This window comes from Aethina tumida, chromosome 1 (assembly GCF_024364675.1).
Source record: "Aethina tumida isolate Nest 87 chromosome 1, icAetTumi1.1, whole genome shotgun sequence".
NCBI lineage: Eukaryota > Metazoa > Arthropoda > Insecta > Coleoptera > Nitidulidae > Aethina > Aethina tumida.
Genome location: NC_065435.1, coordinates 74,106,612 through 74,126,505, shown reverse-complemented (window position 1 = coordinate 74,126,505; position 19,894 = coordinate 74,106,612). Strand labels below are relative to the sequence as shown.

The following is a 19,894-nucleotide window of genomic DNA, read 5'->3' as shown; positions in this document are numbered from 1 at the left end:
ACGAAGCGGTTGAAGGAAAATTGTTTGAAAATTAAAAAGGAATTAGGCCACAATTAAAACCTTATCACCTGGTGGTGGTCTTTAATCGTCGTTTCACCTGTCTAGAAACTGCCTTAACGAGACCATTTACATATCAACCGCTCATTAATGTTTGCTCTAAATAACATCCTTTTATTTAACTGTGGAATCACCCAGTCGTGAACGATAATAAACTGATTTTGTTTGTTTGTTTTTTCAGATATTTGGGCGGCGGATCGGGATCGTCGGGCGGCTGCGGTGGCGGCACCACCGGCACATCGCAGTCGGACTCGGGATATGGGGCGGCGGCCGCGGGGGGCGACGTCATCGATAGGCGGAGCTCCGACGCGGCCGCCAAAAAGACCATCAAGACCAAGTCGAGGAGCGGCTCGCGGACGCCAAGTCCGTCGGGCAGCACGTCTAGCAGATCTCCAACAAGGTAACAATCCACCCCCTTATAATTTTTTAATAATCTAATCTAATGGTGATCCGACAGTGATTAATCGATGAGACACTGCGGGTCGTGTGTTTACCGAGACTTGAACTGTTTTATGTTGTTATATGTACCGTGTACCTGTGAGTAATTGAATATTTTTGAATATTACTCATTTCATTAAAACCCATCAACAATAATTATATTAATTGCCGCATTACGACTATGATTACATGATGTTGTTATGTCATTTTAGTCACCGGTCCGTGCGTTTATCTGGCCATTGTTGTTAAGATTACAAACGGCAATTATATTCGGATAATTGGTCCTTTTGTCGAGCTAACGATGGCTCTTGCAATTAAACGCGAACTTTTATATTTAGTAATGACGACGTCGTCGCAGAATGCGTCCACGCGTCCGACACAATCGATTTTAATTAACGGGTACGATCGTGCGGCAAAAACGCCAATTTCCTGCCCGATTGAAAAATCGCTCGGAAATCTAAAATCTAATTTAGCGTCGCCGATCGCCCGCGTGCGTTTCTAATAAATAAATGGCCTGGCCGGTTTCGTGATTGCGCATTTCGCGTAATCGACGAATAAATTTTCGAGCCGTGCGGCGAACTGTAAATGCGAGGTACAGTAATGCGATGTCGGAGATCTGTTTGTGTGTGTGTGTGTGTGTGTGTATTGAACATTGCACATTGCACACTGCACACTGCACACTGCACACACACACACAAACACACGTCGGTATATTTAACGGTGCGTACTGCAGGAAAAATCGATAGGTTTTTGACCCGGACGGTATGGAGGACAAATAAATGTCTCTTGTTTCGCTCTGCTGTCTTTTTTTTGTTGATAAATTAGCCGTGAAGTTATTTTTGCGGTTGATTATACCATAAAAAACGGATTGAAAAAGTTGTTGTGACTTGCCAAGTGTTCAGGCGATTTGCAGTTGCAGCGTAAATGTCAGGTGTGGCTGTCCTTAAGTCTACGTCTAAAATAATGCAACTCATTAACGAAATCACCCCGAAATATTCATAAAATTCACTCAGTTTTAACATAGATATCGATCTCTGACTGCACGAACGTGAAAAATTACGTTTTAATGAAACGCACCTATTCTGCCTATTGTAACTGGACTAATTGGAAAACTGCCATTGTATAATGTGCAATGTCACGTGTAGAGTTTTTATTCTTGATGGGGTGTAATTAAGATCGTATCACAAGCGGATGGCGATCAAAACGGAATGCGTCATTCTCCACTTTTGTGGGTCTGTTTAGGAGCGTATGTTAATTAAATAAATGTGGGTTAACCTTGTTTAAAAGTGAGGTGAATTAATAAGTAATAAATGAAAATCGTCACGGTTTCAAATTGTAAAAATTAATGTTTATTTTGTGTTATTTACGTTTTACGTCTTACGCGAGCTTATTCCAAGAAGGAAGTGATACACGCTTGCCGGAGAAACTATGGCTATAAAATTGTTCTATTGTAAAAGGTTATTGACATAGAAATCTAAATAACTAGGTTTATAAAATTTTGATGATGTAATAAATATGTAGCACTCGATTTGAAAACAGAAACGTTGATGCCGCTTTCGTGTTTCTTCATTGAATTTGTTTCTAAAATTAAATATTTCGTTTAGATCAAGATCGAGAAGTAGCAGCACATCATCCCGCAGCTCGAGCACGTCTCGGGCGACCAGTTCGACGGGTTCCCCGAAGTCGCGGGGCAGACAGGCGACCACCGCCTCATCCGCGAACTCATCGTCGAACCATTCCCATCACCAGGGCGCCGTCCACTCGGACGACAGGCGACCGTTGGCGATCTGCGTCAAGAATTTACCATTGCGCAGCAGCGATACGTCCCTCAAGGACGGCCTCTTCCACGAGTACAAGAAACACGGCAAGGTGACGTGGGTGAAGGTGGTCGGGCAGAATGCCGATCGGCACGCGATCGTGTGCTTCAAGAAGCCGGAGGATGTTGAGAAGGCTATCGAGGTCAGCTACGACAAGTTGTTCTTCGGACACAAAATCGAGGTGGCGCCCTACCAGGGCTATGACGTGGTCGACAACGACCAGAGGCCGTACGAGGCCGATCTGGACGAGTTTCATCCGAAGGCCACCCGCACTCTATTCATCGGCAACCTGGAGAAGGACATGACCGCCAGCGATCTGAGGAAGATCTTCGATCAATTCGGCGAGATCATTGAGATCGACATCAAGAAACAAGGCACGCATTCGTCGTACGCCTTCTGTCAGTACTCGGACATCGTGAGCGTGGTGAAGGCCATCCGGAAAATGGACGGCGAACACGTCGGTCTCAATCGTGTTAAACTGGGCTTCGGCAAATCGATGCCCACCAATTGCGTGTGGGTCGACAACGTTGCTGACATCGTCAGCGAAAAGTACCTGAAGATGCAGTTCGATCAGTTCGGAGCCATCAGCAAAGTGCACGTGGACAGGGAGAAAGGCCAAGCGTTGATCTTTTTCGAGCAAGTTGTCAGTGCCCAGACGGCGGTCAATAAGATGCGTGGGTTCGCACTCAAAAGCCAGAGGGTGCAAGTGGATTTCGCCAGCAGGGAATGTCAGCAATCTTTCTTCGAGCACTTGGAGAAACAGGGCGCCGAGCTTGAGAGGACCGGAGTCTTCGACGACGTACGTCGTGATTCTTCTTCTAGAGCCTTCGAGTCCGCGTCTGCCAGATACTCAAGGTAAAGATACAATTCACACATCACACAATTTCGGATGTTAACGATGTTAATTTTGTTTCAGTCGTTATGACACGCCGACGAGGCCGCGCACCTCCTCGTACACGGGTAGCGGTGGTAGGTCTGGCGCATCTGTGCCGGGCGCCGCCCCTAGTCAACTCTCATCGGCGACGGCGTCCGCCATGCAATCGCCAGGTGGTGCGTGCACCCCTGGATCGGCCACCCCTCGTAGCCGTTCCCGCCTTGTATCCCGCTATGACTACTACGATCAGTCGATGGTGGACTACGTGGTGCCGTCTGAGAGGCTCGCCTTTCGTGCCTACGACGACGCCTATAGTCAGGGTTCGCCTGCCTCGCACGACGACTACGAGGCCGAATATTACCAAGTGCACAGCCCGTTAGCGCCCCACATCGATATGGTCGAAAGCAGATCGTTGCAGAGCGTTGACGCAACCACCGGTTACCATCAGCCGGACAACATCAGGAACCTGCAGAAGGAGAGGGTACGTGTTTGAATGCTTTTTACTTTGTTTTTATATGTTGTACAAATCGTTGTGAACAATTAACAGTTGTTGCCGACGAGCATATATCAAAAAAAATATTATCTGAAATGGCCGTTTATAGTTAATTATTTTATTTGCATCTATATTTTTTATTGTAAATAAAAGTGAACGATAAATTTCGCATTGTGTTCCGTAAAATTGCACCCCTTTGCATGGATTGATTAATGTGAAACTATAAGCCACCATGTCCGATGCACCATTTAAAACGCAACTGAAACTCGAACCCGCTAGGTGCACCTACTCGAACAGCTGGAGGAGTGTCCCAGCAGCGGCGACGAACTCCTCGGTCCAAGCAAGAAACGTCTCAAACTGGACAGCGACGTGATCATCGAGGCGAACCGCGACCATCGCAAAGTAATGGAAGTGCGACGGCTCTCCGACGCCAATCTGAAGCATCATTCGTCACGACGACCGTCTATTGATTCGGGGAAGCACGCGGGCCACGACAGGACAACGTACATGCCGCACGCCGTTTGTAAAAGGAGGAAGACCGGTGGTAGCGATAGTTCGTCGAGGTTGCAGCACCAATACGATCATTCGGGTTCGGAGAGTCTGGGAGGTAGCAGGCCGGGCACGCCGTTGTTTGACGAACGGCCCGAGAACTTTCAGCCGACTGAACCACGTAGGACACCCAGGGATAGGGAGGGACCTCTGACTTTACCTTTACCAAGGTATGTATGCGTGTACGTGTTTTATCGCCACAGAACTAACTTACTTTTCGTACAGGTTTGCCGCTCAGGTAATGAACAGGGGTAGAGTATCGGTGGCGGGCATTAAAGGACAAGACAACTTGATGTCGAGTCCACCACCAGCGGTCACCAGTCCAAGGATCTCGAATCCGCGGCCGCCGAGCCCGGTACAATTTGTTCCGCCACCAGCCAGCCCACCTCCACGGCCGCATAGCTTGTCTTCGAACAGCAGCGACAGCGACACCGCCAGTCCTAGTTTGGACGAACGGATAAAGGACCTCGACGTACGGTAAGTACCTAACATTAACTGATCGTGAAACAATTCTATTTATTTATATATTGTGTGCTTTTTAGATACGAACAGTGGTCGGGTTCGCGAGTAATCCATTCGGTGCGCAACGCATCTGACGTACCGCCACCGGTGGAGAAAAAGTTTCGAATAAAGAGCACGGTCCTCGACTCGGATATCAATTCAGTGCCGCCGTCGGACATCGTAAAGAGCGTGCTGGCCAAACGATCCGTGTTCGACGAGGACTTGAAACGTCTCGAGAATGTCAGCGAGAAATACGAGCCGAAGGAGTGGCGTGCACCCACCATCGCCACCGTGGTGCCCGCTTCGGCGACGGCGGCTACTCTTACATCAGTACCTGCGCTGCAGCTGTCCACACAGCCGCAGCTGAAGATGGGCGCCGCTGCTGTGGTAGTGCAGCAGCAACAACAGCAAACCATCGTGCTTTCGCCTAGATCGTCGGGTATGCATATCTGTTCTTCTTTTTCTCACATTATTAAAAATTTATTGATTTAATATGTTTGATCATAATAACGACTTTGTTTCTTCACATAAATGTGAACAATTGTAAATTAATCCTGAACTGATTTATCATTAGTTTGTGCGCATGCGTGGTAAAGAATGCGCATAGTATCAATACCGAATGTGCATGTGTACTGAAATGAAGTACAAATTCAAAAAGAATCAAAATTTTAAAATGACCAATTAATACTATCTAATCAACAATAGGTAACAAAATATATTTACCGTTAGATTTACTTTGTAGAGTGTGGGTATAAATATTATTATACGTTTTGTGACAATTATAATATTATTATTTAGTATTCATAATTCATTAACATATTCATAATTTATGTTGGATGAGTGTATCATTCAACTGTTCATTGTTCTTTGAATCAGTAAATTTACACATACTCTGTACAGTTCCGGAGACTCATTTCCAACGTTAGCATCAAGACATATTACATTACACTAACTAAATGTTGCATCGTTTTGATAATGATTTTGCCAACGTAGGTGCGACGATAGCGGCAGCGAAAGGCCTGCAATACCCCTTCCCGAGCCACCCGCCGATGCAGCCCTCACCGCTCACGCCGACGACGACGGCATCGGCGTCTTTGACGCCGCCATCAGCGTCACTGACGACCAGTGCAACATCCATAGTCATCAACACCGCCACGACGACGATCAGTTCCGTGACGACAGCCACGACGACGACGAGCGCCCGGTCCGGAGCGGCCAACGCGCACGGTGACACAAACAGACTCAAACCGTGCCCCGAGCCGTGCCCGACGCCCGCCGCCACCGCCACCGCCGCGAGTGACGCGAGAACCTGCAAAGTGCCGAGCAATCGTTGCGGCAAGAACGCCCAAGCGCAATTGTCATCGGGCAGTGATAAATCTACGTCGAACAACATTCCCGGCGGTGACAAAACGAAACACGGCAGTGTCAGTGATAAAATCGCGTGCCGCAGGGACTCGAACAGCGGGGGATCGCCGCGCGCCGCCCCCGCCGACGTGCGTTCGCGCAGGAACAGTGATGCGAGTGCGCGTAAACCGTCGGACGATAGTGACGTTTCGGAGAAGCAGCACCGCAAGGAGCGCGCCCGGAGCGAGGAACGCAAGAAGGAACGACTCGAGAAGATCCGCCTCGAGAACGAACGATTGGAAAAAGAGAAGGCGGAGAAGGAGCGTGTGGAAAGGGAACGGCTGGAGAAAGAGAAACAGGAAAAGGAACGTTTAGAAAAAGAAAGACTGGACAAAGAGAGACAGGAACGTGAGAGCGAACTAGAGAAGGAACGTTTACAAAAGGAACGAATAGAAAAAGAGAGGTTAGAAAAAGAACGAGAGGAAATGGAAAGGCGACGACAGCATGAGAAGGAAGAACGCGAACGAAAGGAGCGCGAAGAGAAAGAAAGGCGAGAACGTGAGGAGAAAGAAAGGCGAGAACGCGAAGAGAAGGAAAGGCGCGAACGCGAAGAACAACTCGAGAAAGAACGTAAAGAGCGTGAACGCAAGGAACGGGAGGAAAGAGAACGGCGAGAACGTGAAAAAGAAGAACGATTACGTAAAGAACAAGAGGAAAGAGAACGACGGGAGGCTCAACGTAAAGAACGAGAAGAACAAGAACGAGCAGAGAAAAATCATGATCGCCGACATAAAGACGACAATCACGAGAAACGAAAAGACGAGCACCGACATAGGGAGAATCACAGCGAAAAGACCGAGAACAAGCATCGGGAGAACATCTTGGAGAAACACTTGTTCGAGAAAAGCACCAAAGAATCCAAGGAAGAGAAGAAAGACAGTCACGAGAATTGTCGACGAGAGTCGCACGGTCACGACAAATCACGACATCATGTGCGCGATGAAGAACGACGAAAAGAAAGCATTAAGGAAAACCGTGACAACAACATTCACGACAAACATAAAAATTTCACATCGGACCTTAAAGAATCTAAAGACAAACTTATCACCACCGAGAGTAGACATATGTCTTTAGACATTGACAAGAAATCGTTCGAAAATTCTCTCTTTAACGTGGGCAAAGATCCGAGCAAAAGGAAAGAACGAAACAACAGTTTGCCTGCGAATCTCGGCAAGAGACGCATGAGCTCGCACGAGAGCCTCGACGGTGATGATCACAAGCGAATAAAGCTAGACCATAAAAAATTATCCGAACGGCGTGACTCTAAGGATAGTACTAGATCTGAAGATAAAATCAAGAGTAAACACAAAAACAACTCGATCAAACACGACAAACATAACAATGCCAAAGAATCAGACGAGAAACGTAAAGAGAAAGATCGAGAGGAGAGACACAAGAAACACAAACTTGAAAAACTCGAAAAGCAAAAGCTGAAGAGTAAGAGTAAAGAAAAGGAGTCTAGAGAATCGCCAACCACACCCAAAAGTCCTCTGTCCGACAAAGATTTTTTGGCTCGACTGGATTTGCGAGCTACCGACGAAGTTCAAAAGAAGGAATCGTCGAAAGAGAAACGCAAAGACAGTACCGAAGACGAAAAACGGGATAAAGACGAGAAAAAAGTCGAGGATCGAGTCAAGAAAGAAAAAGACAAAGACAAACAATTACAACATCAATCAAGTCGAGAAAGTGAGAAATCTTCAAAAGCTAGACCGGAAGAAAACACTCCCAAATCGAACGACGAACGCAAATCATCTCACAAGAGGGAACAACAGAGGATTCGAAAGATCACCAACAGTTCTGATACAGATACCGACGACGACGAACCAAAGAAACACTCAATATTCGATATTGTCGACGATGAACCAGCTTACATCTCCATGTACGACAAAGTCAAGGCCAGGAGCTGTAAGAATATGCAAAAACAAGAGGAAGAAAAGAGGCAAGAGAAGATCAAGGCTAAGTTTAGTCAGCTTAAACAGAGTCGAGCGAAACGCGAGGAGAAAAAGAGATCGACCTCGTGGGACGAAGACTCCGATTCGGAACGAGACCGCGTTGAGAAGAATGACTTCATCAAACTCAAACGTTCTTCGAAATTATGCATTGTCAGTTCCGAAGATGAGGAGCAGGATATGAAACCCAGAAAGAAGAAAGATCTCGACACCGATTCAGATTCGGATAGACTGAACAAGAATAAATTTGAACCAATTTCCGACGACGATCGAATCCGCACCAAGAATACACACTTCCGAGGTTCTAAATCGAGAATCACCAGTGACACATCTGACGATGATTTCAGAAAAACCAAGGATAGACCGGATGCTTTCTCAGACGACCAGGAAATGGCCGATCCTGAAAGCAAACCTTTTACTAATGAGATTGAGAGTATAAAGGAAACGAAGAAAGAACGTCGTAATAGCAAACACCAAGAAGAAAACAACACTCAGGTTTATTCAGGTTCTTGTACCTCGACGCCTGTGTTGCTCGAAAAAGAAAAGTTCAAAAGTTCGTTCCCAGAAAATACCTCAGATGAGGACACGATGGAACTGAAAAAGGAACGAACCGATCGCAAAAAACACAAAAAGAAACAAAAGAAACAGAAACACTCGTTCAGTAGCGAAGACTTGAATAAAATGGAAACCATTCAAGATGGAATTCACAACGAATCGACCGAAAAATCTAAACACCATGAGAAGAAACGGCAACACAGTAAAAAGGACAAGAAACGTGATAAATCCAAAGACGAGCGTGACAAAACGAAAAAATCCAAAAAGAACAAATCTGAATCGAAAAGCGACAATAAGTGTGGCAAAGTCGAAAATCTGTTCGGTTCGCTTAGCGAGGACTCTGAGAACGGGACTAAAGATGCGAAAGAAAACATCGAACATCCCAAGACCATGTTTGTGCCAAGTTCTAAGTTCGTCGACGAGTCTGCGCAGTCTGCCTACAATAGCGAGTCGGAAATGGATAGGGCAAAGCTTCAAGAAGAAAAAGAACGCGAGAGAGAAGAGCATAAGCGTCGTAAGGAGAAGAGGCGAAAGGAAAAACAGGAGAGGCGGTTACAAGAAGCGGCTGAAGCTGCAGCTGCCGCACAACAATCCAACGAAAACAGCATGGACTTTGCCGACATGGGTAAGCAACTTGAAGCCAACATCAAAGATGAAACCGTGGAAGAAATTAAAAATGAAGTCGACAAGACAGATAACAACGACGATTCATTCGCCTTTAACGAAACTTCGGAGGTCAAAGAAACGATCAAAGAGGAGCGAAAGAAAAAGAAACGAAAGAAAAGCAAGGAGGAGAAACAAAAACACCACCACCACCACCATCACGAAAAGAACAAGCTCAAATCTCCGGAGTTCAAGAAAGAACAGGTCGAGTTCAAGAAAGAATCCGAACTTAAGAAGGAAGAGATTCCTGCTGAAGTTACAACTGATTACGAAAAAAGTGAATTCAAGACAGAGTTCAAGAAAGAGTCGACTCCTACAAAGGAAATCAAAATCGAAATCGAGGAACCCAAGAATCAGAGCATGCCCACTATTTTGGAGTACAGTCCTGAGAATAAATCCTCTAATAAATTGGATTTTTCAATCTCGCCAATCAACAGAGAACCTCTCATCAGCCCTATTCCGAAGACACCCACTACTTCCAAGGACAAGAAACGGGACAAACTCATTTTGGGTCTGGTCGATCAAAACTTACACGAATCGGCAGTTAAATCCATACCCGAATTCGAACCAGTCAAACAAGAGACTACCATCAAGGAAGAGGAAATTAAAACGGAAGTTGCCACGGAATCACCTGAGGAAAAGCCTCGTGTCGTTATTTCACAGGAGGAAACCGAGGATGCCGTTGCTGCGCTTCTTGGTGAAAGCTTCAATAGTGCTGAACAGTTTGAGGAGTGCTACACAGATGAGATTAACAGCAACAACGAACAGTCCCAACAGAACGAAGAGAATGTACAAGATGACGAAGAAATGCGACAAGCTGTGCAAAGTCTTAGCGTTTCCGACTTGGACGCAAAGCCCGATACCCCACAAAGCGAGCACGAGTTGCAAATTGATACAGACACTGAAGAACAAGAAGATATCGGCATGCGATTCGACCAGCCGCCTAAAACTCCTGAACTGTTGGTGCCACCCAAAACGCCCGACATTCCCAGTTACTTTCGTAATACTGATGCGAGTGCTACACATCCTCCTATTATTGTGAAGGCGGGTGGAATTGGTAGTCCTCCGTCATTAGCCCCAATTACAAAGCCAGTGCCCAGCCAACCTCCACCATTAGTTGTTGCAGAGGTTAAGAAACCGGCTCTCGAAAACGAACCGAAGAGTATGCCCATGTTGCCTGAACAACAGAGGGTTATCTCTAGTCCAGTGGAGAAAACGATTCAACCTGTTGCCATTCCAAAAATGGAGGTAACTCCAGAAATATCTCAGCCTCCAGTTATCGTTACACAATCGCAGTCGAAACAGATTGTTACTGTAACAACTGCACCTCTCAGAACTTATTCTACACCTCCCATAGTGAAGATTTCAGAACCAGCTTATCCACCTTTGACTGCTATTTCGAAACCAGAACAAAAGTCACCGACCATGGAGCAGAAGAAGACAACTCTACCTCTCTTGCCTATTTATGTCAAACAACAAAAGTCGCCGACGCCAATGCACAATTTACCGGCACGTTCTCCAGTGCAGATGAAATCGACGCAAGATCCTAATCTATTGTCGCCAAAATCTAACGCTGCGAGGCTGCCAATCACATCCGTCATGGTTTCAAAACCTTTACAACCGAACACGATTATTCTACCTCAATCCAAGACCGCCCATACACTCGAACCGCCTAAGCTTGTCTCCACAAGTGAACCGAGACCACAGGAGATCCCAAAGGTCGTACTGCAAACATCCACGATACAATCCAATCAGTATCCTGGTTACGTTTGCACTCCCACCAGGATGGTTGTTCCCGCCACCATGCAGAATCATTTACGTAACTTGCCTCATCATCCAGGTCTACTAGTGCCTAGCAGTTACGGCTTGCCTAACAATTCACCTAACTTATATACAGTGCAATCATTGCAAGAAAAGCAACAAGATAAAATCAATTCAGCAGACGCTTTGAGATTAACCCCAATAACAAGCGTTCCGCCTTCTACTGGATATCAAACACCACAACAGCCTGTTTACATTCCTAACGCTCATACGGTTCAAAAACCTTTTATGAACGTCATTCACGAAACCTCGTCAGTATCGAAACCTCCAGTCCACCAGCCAAGTATTATCCAATCGACTGCTCAGTCGCAAATGCCACCACAGACTATTCAAACCACACCATCACAACTTCATCAGTCTCTGTTACAACCACTGTCACTACCTAGTCCTCAACAAATTTTGCCTTCAAATATTCCAACGACACCTCCAACTCCACAACAACAACCGCAACAACAACAACAACAACCAACACCGTTGCAACAAACCATGCCGGAAGCTTCCAAGACTCCAGAAGTCAATGAAAATCCTACAAAGGTTATTACTGAGAATTTGACAACTTCCACACCGAGTCCAGTTATTATGACCGTTCCCAAAGAAGTTTTACCAGAACCAGTGCCTGAAGTCAATCCTCCTACATTCGAAGAGAAATCAGAGAATGTGGGCAAAGTATTGGAGAACATGGAATCGATTAGCGAACAATTGAGTGAGACTCTCAAGAGAGAATCTCAGGAAGCAGAGGAGAAACCGATTGTTGAGGAGAAGGTTGAAGTACCTCCAAAAGTTGAAACGCCTCCCATAGAGGACAAAGAAAAAGTGGAAATCAAGACGGAAGAATCCGTTGAAAAAGTCAAACAGGAAGCTGAGAATGTATCGGTTATCAGAGAAATCGAGAAGTTTGATGAAGAGAAGGCCGATACAGAAAGTATCGTCTCAGATATCAGTAAAGAAAGGTCGAGTGCCGATATATTATCAAAAGACGATCCTTTGGACACCAAAGAGGATAGTGATTATTGGTCCGCCAAAGAAGTCAATATTGATTCCGTCATTAAGACCCTTTGTTCAGCCGACGAACTGTCTGATCACAGCAGCGATGCGGGCAAGGACGATTGGGACGATGATGCCAAAGCGAACGAATCAATCAAATCCGATGCAAGCGACAAATCGGAACATCTCGACAAGAAATCCGAACCTGACACCAAACTGGACGATGACGCCATCGATGAAGGCGTTGAAAACGAAGAAAAAGAGAAGGTGAAGGTGGCACCGAGAGGACGAGGTGGCCGTGGTCGTGGCAGGAGAGCGCGCGGGGCTGGAGTAGGCACCGGCATTCTCACCAGACGCGGCGTCAAAGTCACCAAGGAACCAGTTCTGGCCACGACTCTAGTGACAGCTAAGAGAGGCCGCGGAGGCCGCGCCAAGAACGAGCGCAAGGTCCACAAATCTGAATCGGACACATCCACAACAGATGTGTACGAGTTCAGGGATGAGGCCGATGAGGGCTCTAAGGAGCAGCGTCCGCGACTTATCCTGACGATCAAATCGCCTGCCGTTTCGACAGGTGGCAACACCCAGACCGCCATAGTCAAGGAAGTAACTAAAGATGGTGCCAAAGAGATAGGCAAAGAAGTAGCGGTGGCTGCTAAGGAAATACCATCCGTCAAAACAGTGGACAATAAAGAGGAGTTTGCTTCGCCGGTGTCGAACACCCGTAAGTCCAAGAGATTGCAGGAACGCGATGTTTCTAGAAATACGGTCGACGACACTATCGAGGACGTGGTCAAGAACACCGTACAAACCAGAGGAGCTCAAGGAGCCAGGAGGTCCACCAGACAGGTGTTGCCTAAACAGCAACAACCGGAGACACCTAAGAAATCACCCCGAGGTGGCAGAAGGAATCAACGGAGGGCCTCTGAGGCCACAGATGAGTCCGATGTTGAAAAACCTAAAGATCCGGAGCCAGTTAATGCCACTCCGATCGTAACTGAACCTCCCAAAGTGGAACAAGAGAAACCTAAAGAAGCAGTTAAGGTGGAGCAAAAGAAGCCCGATCCACCCGTCAAAGAAGTACCACATGTGGGCGTCAAAGCCGAGATGCTGCGCAGGCTGAAGAACGAGCAGAGTCAAGAACCAACAACTCTCATCGATCCTGTAACTGGTTTACTCACACCGATGCGCGAATGTGAAGAAGGCAAGTACATTCCCATGCCTGGAGACGGTAAAGTGATGATTGTTGGAAATGCTATGTTACAAAAGCAATCAGGATTGCCTCCTAAATCAACAGCGGAAGTGAAACAAGCGAGCGTGATTACAACTCAACCACAACAAGTCATGGTGGTACAACCGCCCAAGCCACAAAGCTTCAAGGCTCACGTTTTGAACTCTCAGGCCGCCAAAGCTGTTGTATCTCAACAACAAAACCCGGTGAAGACTACAACAGCGCCACAAGTTATGCAGTCGGTGGCGCCCAGTATTGTAGTAACGAAGACCTCACCGCTGAGCCAACCGCCTGTGGTAGTCAGCAATTTACCTCCTGTAACAGCAAGGCCAGTTCAACCAGTTACTCAAAATTTGAATGTGAACGTCAGCATGGCAATGAACATGGCTCCGTCTCACCATTCGCCCCGATCGAGCATAACTTTGACCAAGGTGAAAGCTCCTCAGCATTCACCCAATCAAGTCGTACTCAACCCGCAGCAGATGTTGCAAGTCAGCAAGCAACAAGCTCAACTGAACAAGGCGCATTTATCCACCGTAATGGCGAACCAACAGCAAGTAGTCAATACTCAAATGGCGCACATGAAACAGCACCAAAACGTGCCGCAACAACTGTCCAAGGTGCAGCCACAACAACAGCAGGCGCCTGTGATTATAAATAAGAGCAAACCGGTACATCAGATGCATCAGCAAATCATTTCGAATGCGGTCGGCAGTCCGCCGTTGTCTAAGGCGCAGCAGATGGTCGCTGGCAGCAGGATCATCCAGGGACCCATGCCCGGAAGCAAAGGCGTCATGGAACCGCCTAAGGTGGACGTAGCGCTCGGCAACATCCCCATTGGAGCCAGATCAACTTTGTCGCCGCAAGGACAAGCTCGACACATCGCCTTCGAGCCGTCACTGGTAAGTTTTTTTACTTACATTAGATTAATGCTGATCAAAAGGAAAACTAACCGTGTCAGTTTTTATTAGTAGTTCAGTTCACGTTAGTTTCCTTTTTTAGTTGATTAGTGTTAAGTTTCAACTACTAACATTAAAATTTTCGTTACTAATATGCAGCACGGAGTACACAGAAGTCCACCTCCCGCCCATCAAAATTCCCCCTCCCCACAGGTGATTGTCAATTATATTTGATTGATTTTACTTTTTGTTCATTTTTGTTTTATTTCGTTTGATTAATCAATCAGTAAATTACTTCAATCCCTCGATAATATGAATACTTGTTCGCGGATTTATTTAATTCAGATTATTTTTTGTTTGTAACACATTTTGCAACTTACATATCGCTAAAATGTTTCATCCTTGTTTTCAGGGCGACCAAATAGCACATTTCCCACCAGGTACAATACGCTCAATTCACGATTTACCACCGTATTTACATCACGCTATTCCACCCCAATATCAATATATGCGACCGACAAACTACCATCTGCCAAGGTACGACCTAAACGACGACACTTGTTATCGTATACTTAATGAATCATTCGCATTTAGGTCTCCTATGATGCCGGGAAATGTGGAAAAATCGGATGGGCAAGAGGGTGAAGAAGCACCTGTCACTTCTCCTCCCTTAGAACTGAGACGTACAAACGTTGGACTACCGCTAACCGGAAGAGGCACGACCGTACCACATGGTTTACATTCACCTCATGACAGAACAACAGGTAGTAACATCAAATCACACGTCAAGAATTGTTACATAACTTTGTTTTCAGATTCTCCACAAATGTACAACGTCGTGCACTCGGCTCGGATGCAGCACTACCCGACACCAGCGCACGCGGCCCGTTACTTCGACGAGCCGCCTCCGGCTCATCGTCCGATGACGAGCCATCCGCTGGTCAACATGGGCGGCGACCGTCCTCTGCACATGCCAATGGGCAACCCGGACCGTCCGCTCAGCAGTCACATACCGCCAGAACGGCCGTTGAGCGCCGCTCACGTCGTTCCGGATCGGCCACTCAGCAGTCACATACCGCCCGAACGTGCTCTGGGCGCCCACATTCCGCCCGGCGCACACCTGGTGCCGGAAAGGCCGCTGAGTGGTCACATACCATCCGACAGGAAGGCGATAAACGAGAGTCACATGATGGGCGTGGGACTGGGGGCTGCCGGCAATCACATGGGTGCGGTAGCCCGACATCACGGTGCCGACACACCCACCACACAACGTGGGTTGCAGGCCGCCACACCTCCACACGCCAGTCAAGTTCCACCACAAGCCGAGAGTCTTTTCATGCTGTTGAAGGTAAGTTCCTCTTTCATTTAGAGTGATGTTTGAAATCGAGTTAACTCAAACGAGATTATTACTCGCGTCTAACAAATTTTCAACTCAAAAGTCTGATGACCATTTAACGTTTTATTTGTTTGTTCCATAGCAATATCCCTGTATGTGGCAAGGTCTTTTGGCCCTGAAGAATGACCAGGCAGCAGTCCAAATGTACTTCGTCTCGGGCAATGCGACGGTGGCAAAGGACTGCCTTCCGGAGAACACCGACGGAACAACACCACCCTTAAGAATATTCCAAAGAATGAGACTGGAACCGCCGCAGGTTGAAGGAGTGTCGCGTAAAATGCAGATGCAAAATGAACACTGCATGCTACTCGCGCTGCCCTGCGGCCACGATCATATGGACGTCCTCAAACAATCCACTAATTTGACCACCGGATTCATCAAGTATTTACAAGCCAAACAAGCGGCCGGCATTGTTAACGTAGCCGCGCCGGGAACCACGCATCCCGTGAGTATTCACCATTTCTCATTAAACGTTCCGTTTTTAAACAAATGTTTTTATTTGCAGCCCGCTTATGTAGTTCACATCTTCCCATCGTGCGAGTTCGTGAACGAAAATCTGCGTCGGATTGCGCCGAACTTGTTGGAAAGAGTAGCGGATATCGCTCACCTGCTCATCGTTGTCACCACCGTTTGATACCAAAAGTGTCGTTCAACCGTGGATGATTTGGATCTAAACAGATGTATCGATCAGAACGCGTCCTTCTCTCTATGTCAGTCCCGGTTCCGGGGCCGGGCGCGTCTCCAGCGTCCGGATGGGACGGGAAGACGAATGTATTGAGTGAAACACCTACTACTTGAAACCTGATTCTCGCCGTTTTTATTTTTGGTAAAACAAAACTCGAAATGTCACACGCAAAAAATGTTTACTTAAGGAAGCAAAGAAAAAATATTAAATATTTAAAAGTTTCACTGTGATTTCTGAAAAACGTTATTAACTATTATTAAAAAATAAAATATATTAAAAAAAGATAAAAATAACTTACTACCTATTAAGAGATCTCATACAAAGTTAGCTATGTAATTTTTTTATTTAGAAGATTTTTATTTTTCATAAACATCTTGTAAATTTCGTTTTTTTTTCGGTGTTCTGGCATTATTCTTGCAATATTTGCAAGGATACTACGAGAAACTACAGTTCTTTTGGTATAATGATAAAAAACTATTATAGAATGTTTCTTTCGTTTAAAGAACGTCAAGTTTAGATCGCCACACTCTAGTTTATTTTTATATTTAAATATATTGTTGTTAATTTATTTATTGACTACCGCATTCGATTCCCGCACATTTATCCCAGGATGGGTGTGCGGAAAGTGCACTCGGAACGTTTCAGCACTTTCGAACCTTTTTTAGTTTTATGGTCGAAGAGTTTTAGTGTTTTGTTAATATTATTTTATTAGTTTATCTCGTTGGGAGTGCCGAAATGTTCAAGCGGATGTAGTGCGGATTTAGACTTGAGGTTTCTGTCGCGTTTCGAGGGGCGCACCGATGTTGTTTTAGCATCGTTGCGCGCCGCGGAAGTCTGAAATAAAAACGTTACCCACTGTAGTTTGAAATATGGCTATTATAAAAGATAAAGCATATAGACATAATATATAAATATGTAGCATATATAATTATATGAAATCAATCATTTTTTAAATTACAATGTAATATATATGTGAATATATAGTTTTTAGTTTGTTACTTTAAGCTTTTCTGAGTTTCTGAGGTTAAGATGTTCTGTACAGTGTACTTTTAGACTGTAAGTATAAAAATAGCCAGCGTTACAAAAAATAATAACATAGGGAACATTGTGATGTCTATACTACTGTAAATTTTGTACATATATAAAAATACTGTGTATTGTGAGTATACATTATTATAACTATTACGATAAATTATATTGTCTTTTATTTACAACCATTATATACAAATATTTCGTTTAAATATAATTTTTTTAATATTTTGTCATTTAAAATTGCCCAAAATTAATATTCGAAAAATTAAAATTCAGTAATTGAGTTATTTTAAAAAATTAACATTTTGACAATTGGTATAAATTTTATTTGAAACTGGTAATAAATAATGTTTTTATTCTTTCTAATAAAAATAAAAAAGTAAAAATGTTACCTGATTAATATTAATTAAAACTTGCGTACATTGATAAAGAGAAATTAACAACTCAGAGTTACCTGATTTATTCTTCAATAAATTATAGAATTATCTTTTAAAAAAAGTATAAGTATATAAAACAATTATTTTAAGCGGACAAAAACGTAAATAGTGTGGTCTATTTATAGCAAATTTTAAATTTAGACTGTTCCAAATGTAACTATTAAATTTCAGTAGTAAATATGACTGTGACGGTGTACAACGTTTTAAACAACGATGTTTTTGGCCGGTAATCATTAATTTTAATTACAACTGTTACTTTAGGTTTATTCAAAATATTTTCTAGTTATATTGTTGCGGCTAGAAATCTCAAGCAGGGTCAGTTGATATTAAAGGAAAGCCCGGCTTTAATCGGTCCACAATTAAATGGTTCTATGGTTTGTTTCAACTGTTGTAAAAATCTGAGAAGAATCGGTTACATTTTTTGTCCTAATTGCAAAACTGCAATTATTTGCAATCCAAAGTGCACAGGTAAAAACGCAAACACCTTATTAATAATTTTAAGTCACCCAATCGAATTTTTAGGAAGATTTCACAATGATTTGGAATGCCAACAACTTAAAGACAGTCATTTAAAAGGCGAGGATATAGTTAATAACGAACAAATAATATTCCCACTTAGAATTCTGCTTCTAAAATTCTATAATCCGGAAAAATGGTCCCACATTATGAAACTGGAACCCCACATGAACTTTAGAAGAGACACCCCAATATGGCGTCGTCACAAAATTGTCGTGGAAGATGCACTAAAGTCTCTAAATCTATTAAATGATCAAGATGTGACCGAAGAGATCGTGCAAAGGATCTGCGGAATTTTGGACGTGAATACTTTTGAAGTCAGACCATCGCAAACCGAAACAAGTATCGTCAATCCTGAAGTTGAATGCCTAAGAGGATTATATCTCGAAGCGGCTCTTATGACCCATGACTGTCTTTCCAATACACATTTATCTGTTGATAGCAGTTTTGTTATGACCGTTCATGCTAGCGTAGACATACCAAAAGGTGAAATTATTTACTTCAACTATGCAAATGTCCTTCAAGGAAGTTTCAACAGAAAGCAACATTTAAGGGAAGGGAAGTATTTTGAATGTCAGTGCCAAAGGTGCAAGGATCCTACGGAATTGGGTTCAGAGTTGAGCTCATTAAAATGTCATAAATGTATCAGGGGTACTATAAGACCTGCAAAACCTCACGAAATCAAAACAAACTGGGAGTGTGTCAGATGCAAGACAATTTTCGCTGAAGGATTAATTCGATTGACTGTTGCTGAAGGGAAAAGATTAATTCAAGATGTTGATTTGTCAAACTTGAAAATGATGGAAGAACTTTTAGAAAAGCTTCAGAGAACGTTCCATCCTCAGCATTATCTAATAATGGACTTGGTTCAAAACTTGATCAGCCAATATGGAAGATCTATACCGAGCAAGAGAAATTTGGCAAGGAAGGTCGACCTTTGCAATCGATTGTTAAAAGTTTTGGATAAAATTGAACCTGGAATTTCTAGACTTAGAGCAATTACAATGTATGAATTGCAGTCTACTGAAATAGATTTGGCTCATAAAGAATATCGTGATAAGGAAATATCTATTAATGATCTAATTAATCGTTTAATTGATGCTGAAGGCACATTGAAAACGGCAGCTAAATATTTGCTCTATGAGCCTCAAAGAAGTCCTGAAGGTCACATTGCTCAAAACGCTTTATCTGAATTAAAACTCTTGAGACAATCTATTATCAGTATTCAAAGAGATGCTATTAATGTTCCTCCGGAAAAAATTACCAAGAAGAAGAAAGAATTTAAGAATAAACATGAGTCCGAAAAAGTTATTACTCTAAAAGAAGTTAATAGTAAGAAAGAAGAAGGCGGTAAAGGTGAAGATACAAAAGTGAATAGCACAGAAGGTAAAAAGAAAAGAAGAAACAGAAAGAAAAATAAATAATTGTACAATAAAATTACAATAAAAATATTATTTAATTTACAATATTCTTTTCATATAACAACATTATCTTAAAATAAATTGCAACCACGAGTAACAATCAGCTTAGTTTTATTGACTTTATTTACAGTTTTGACGAAAATCAGTTTATGACTATCAGAGATTAAAATAT

At 44.0% G+C, this 19,894-nt stretch overlaps 2 protein-coding genes across 5 annotated transcripts in view; both read left to right on the top strand.

Annotated features, from left to right (window-relative positions):
* LOC109602980 (protein split ends) overlaps window positions 1-17,511 on the top strand; it is a 75,391-nt gene extending 57,880 nt beyond the window's left edge. For 2 of the 4 annotated variants that reach the window (XM_049961436.1, XM_049961565.1), the window contains 13 exons: window positions 239-457; window positions 2,100-3,167; window positions 3,229-3,667; window positions 3,959-4,398; window positions 4,454-4,705; window positions 4,771-5,168; window positions 5,723-14,238; window positions 14,395-14,448; window positions 14,648-14,772; window positions 14,830-14,999; window positions 15,051-15,583; window positions 15,714-16,076; window positions 16,137-17,511. In XM_049961436.1, the coding sequence (XP_049817393.1) occupies window positions 239-457; window positions 2,100-3,167; window positions 3,229-3,667; window positions 3,959-4,398; window positions 4,454-4,705; window positions 4,771-5,168; window positions 5,723-14,238; window positions 14,395-14,448; window positions 14,648-14,772; window positions 14,830-14,999; window positions 15,051-15,583; window positions 15,714-16,076; window positions 16,137-16,265 (12,706 nt within the window). In that variant the 3' untranslated portion in view covers window positions 16,266-17,511. The remainder of the gene's footprint in view (window positions 1-238; window positions 458-2,099; window positions 3,168-3,228; window positions 3,668-3,958; window positions 4,399-4,453; window positions 4,706-4,770; window positions 5,169-5,722; window positions 14,239-14,394; window positions 14,449-14,647; window positions 14,773-14,829; window positions 15,000-15,050; window positions 15,584-15,713; window positions 16,077-16,136) is intronic. The other 2 variants (XM_049961480.1, XM_049961519.1) reach the window with 2 other exon arrangements.
* A 453-nt stretch (window positions 17,512-17,964) lies between these two features.
* Window positions 17,965-19,822, top strand: LOC109602970 (SET domain-containing protein SmydA-8-like). Its single transcript, XM_020019420.2, has 3 exons — window positions 17,965-18,011; window positions 18,069-18,253; window positions 18,308-19,822. Exons 1-3 carry the CDS (start codon window positions 17,965-17,967, stop codon window positions 19,723-19,725), a joined length of 1,650 nt encoding a protein of 549 aa, XP_019874979.2. The 3' UTR covers window positions 19,726-19,822.
* The last annotated feature ends 72 nt before the right edge of the window (window positions 19,823-19,894 follow it).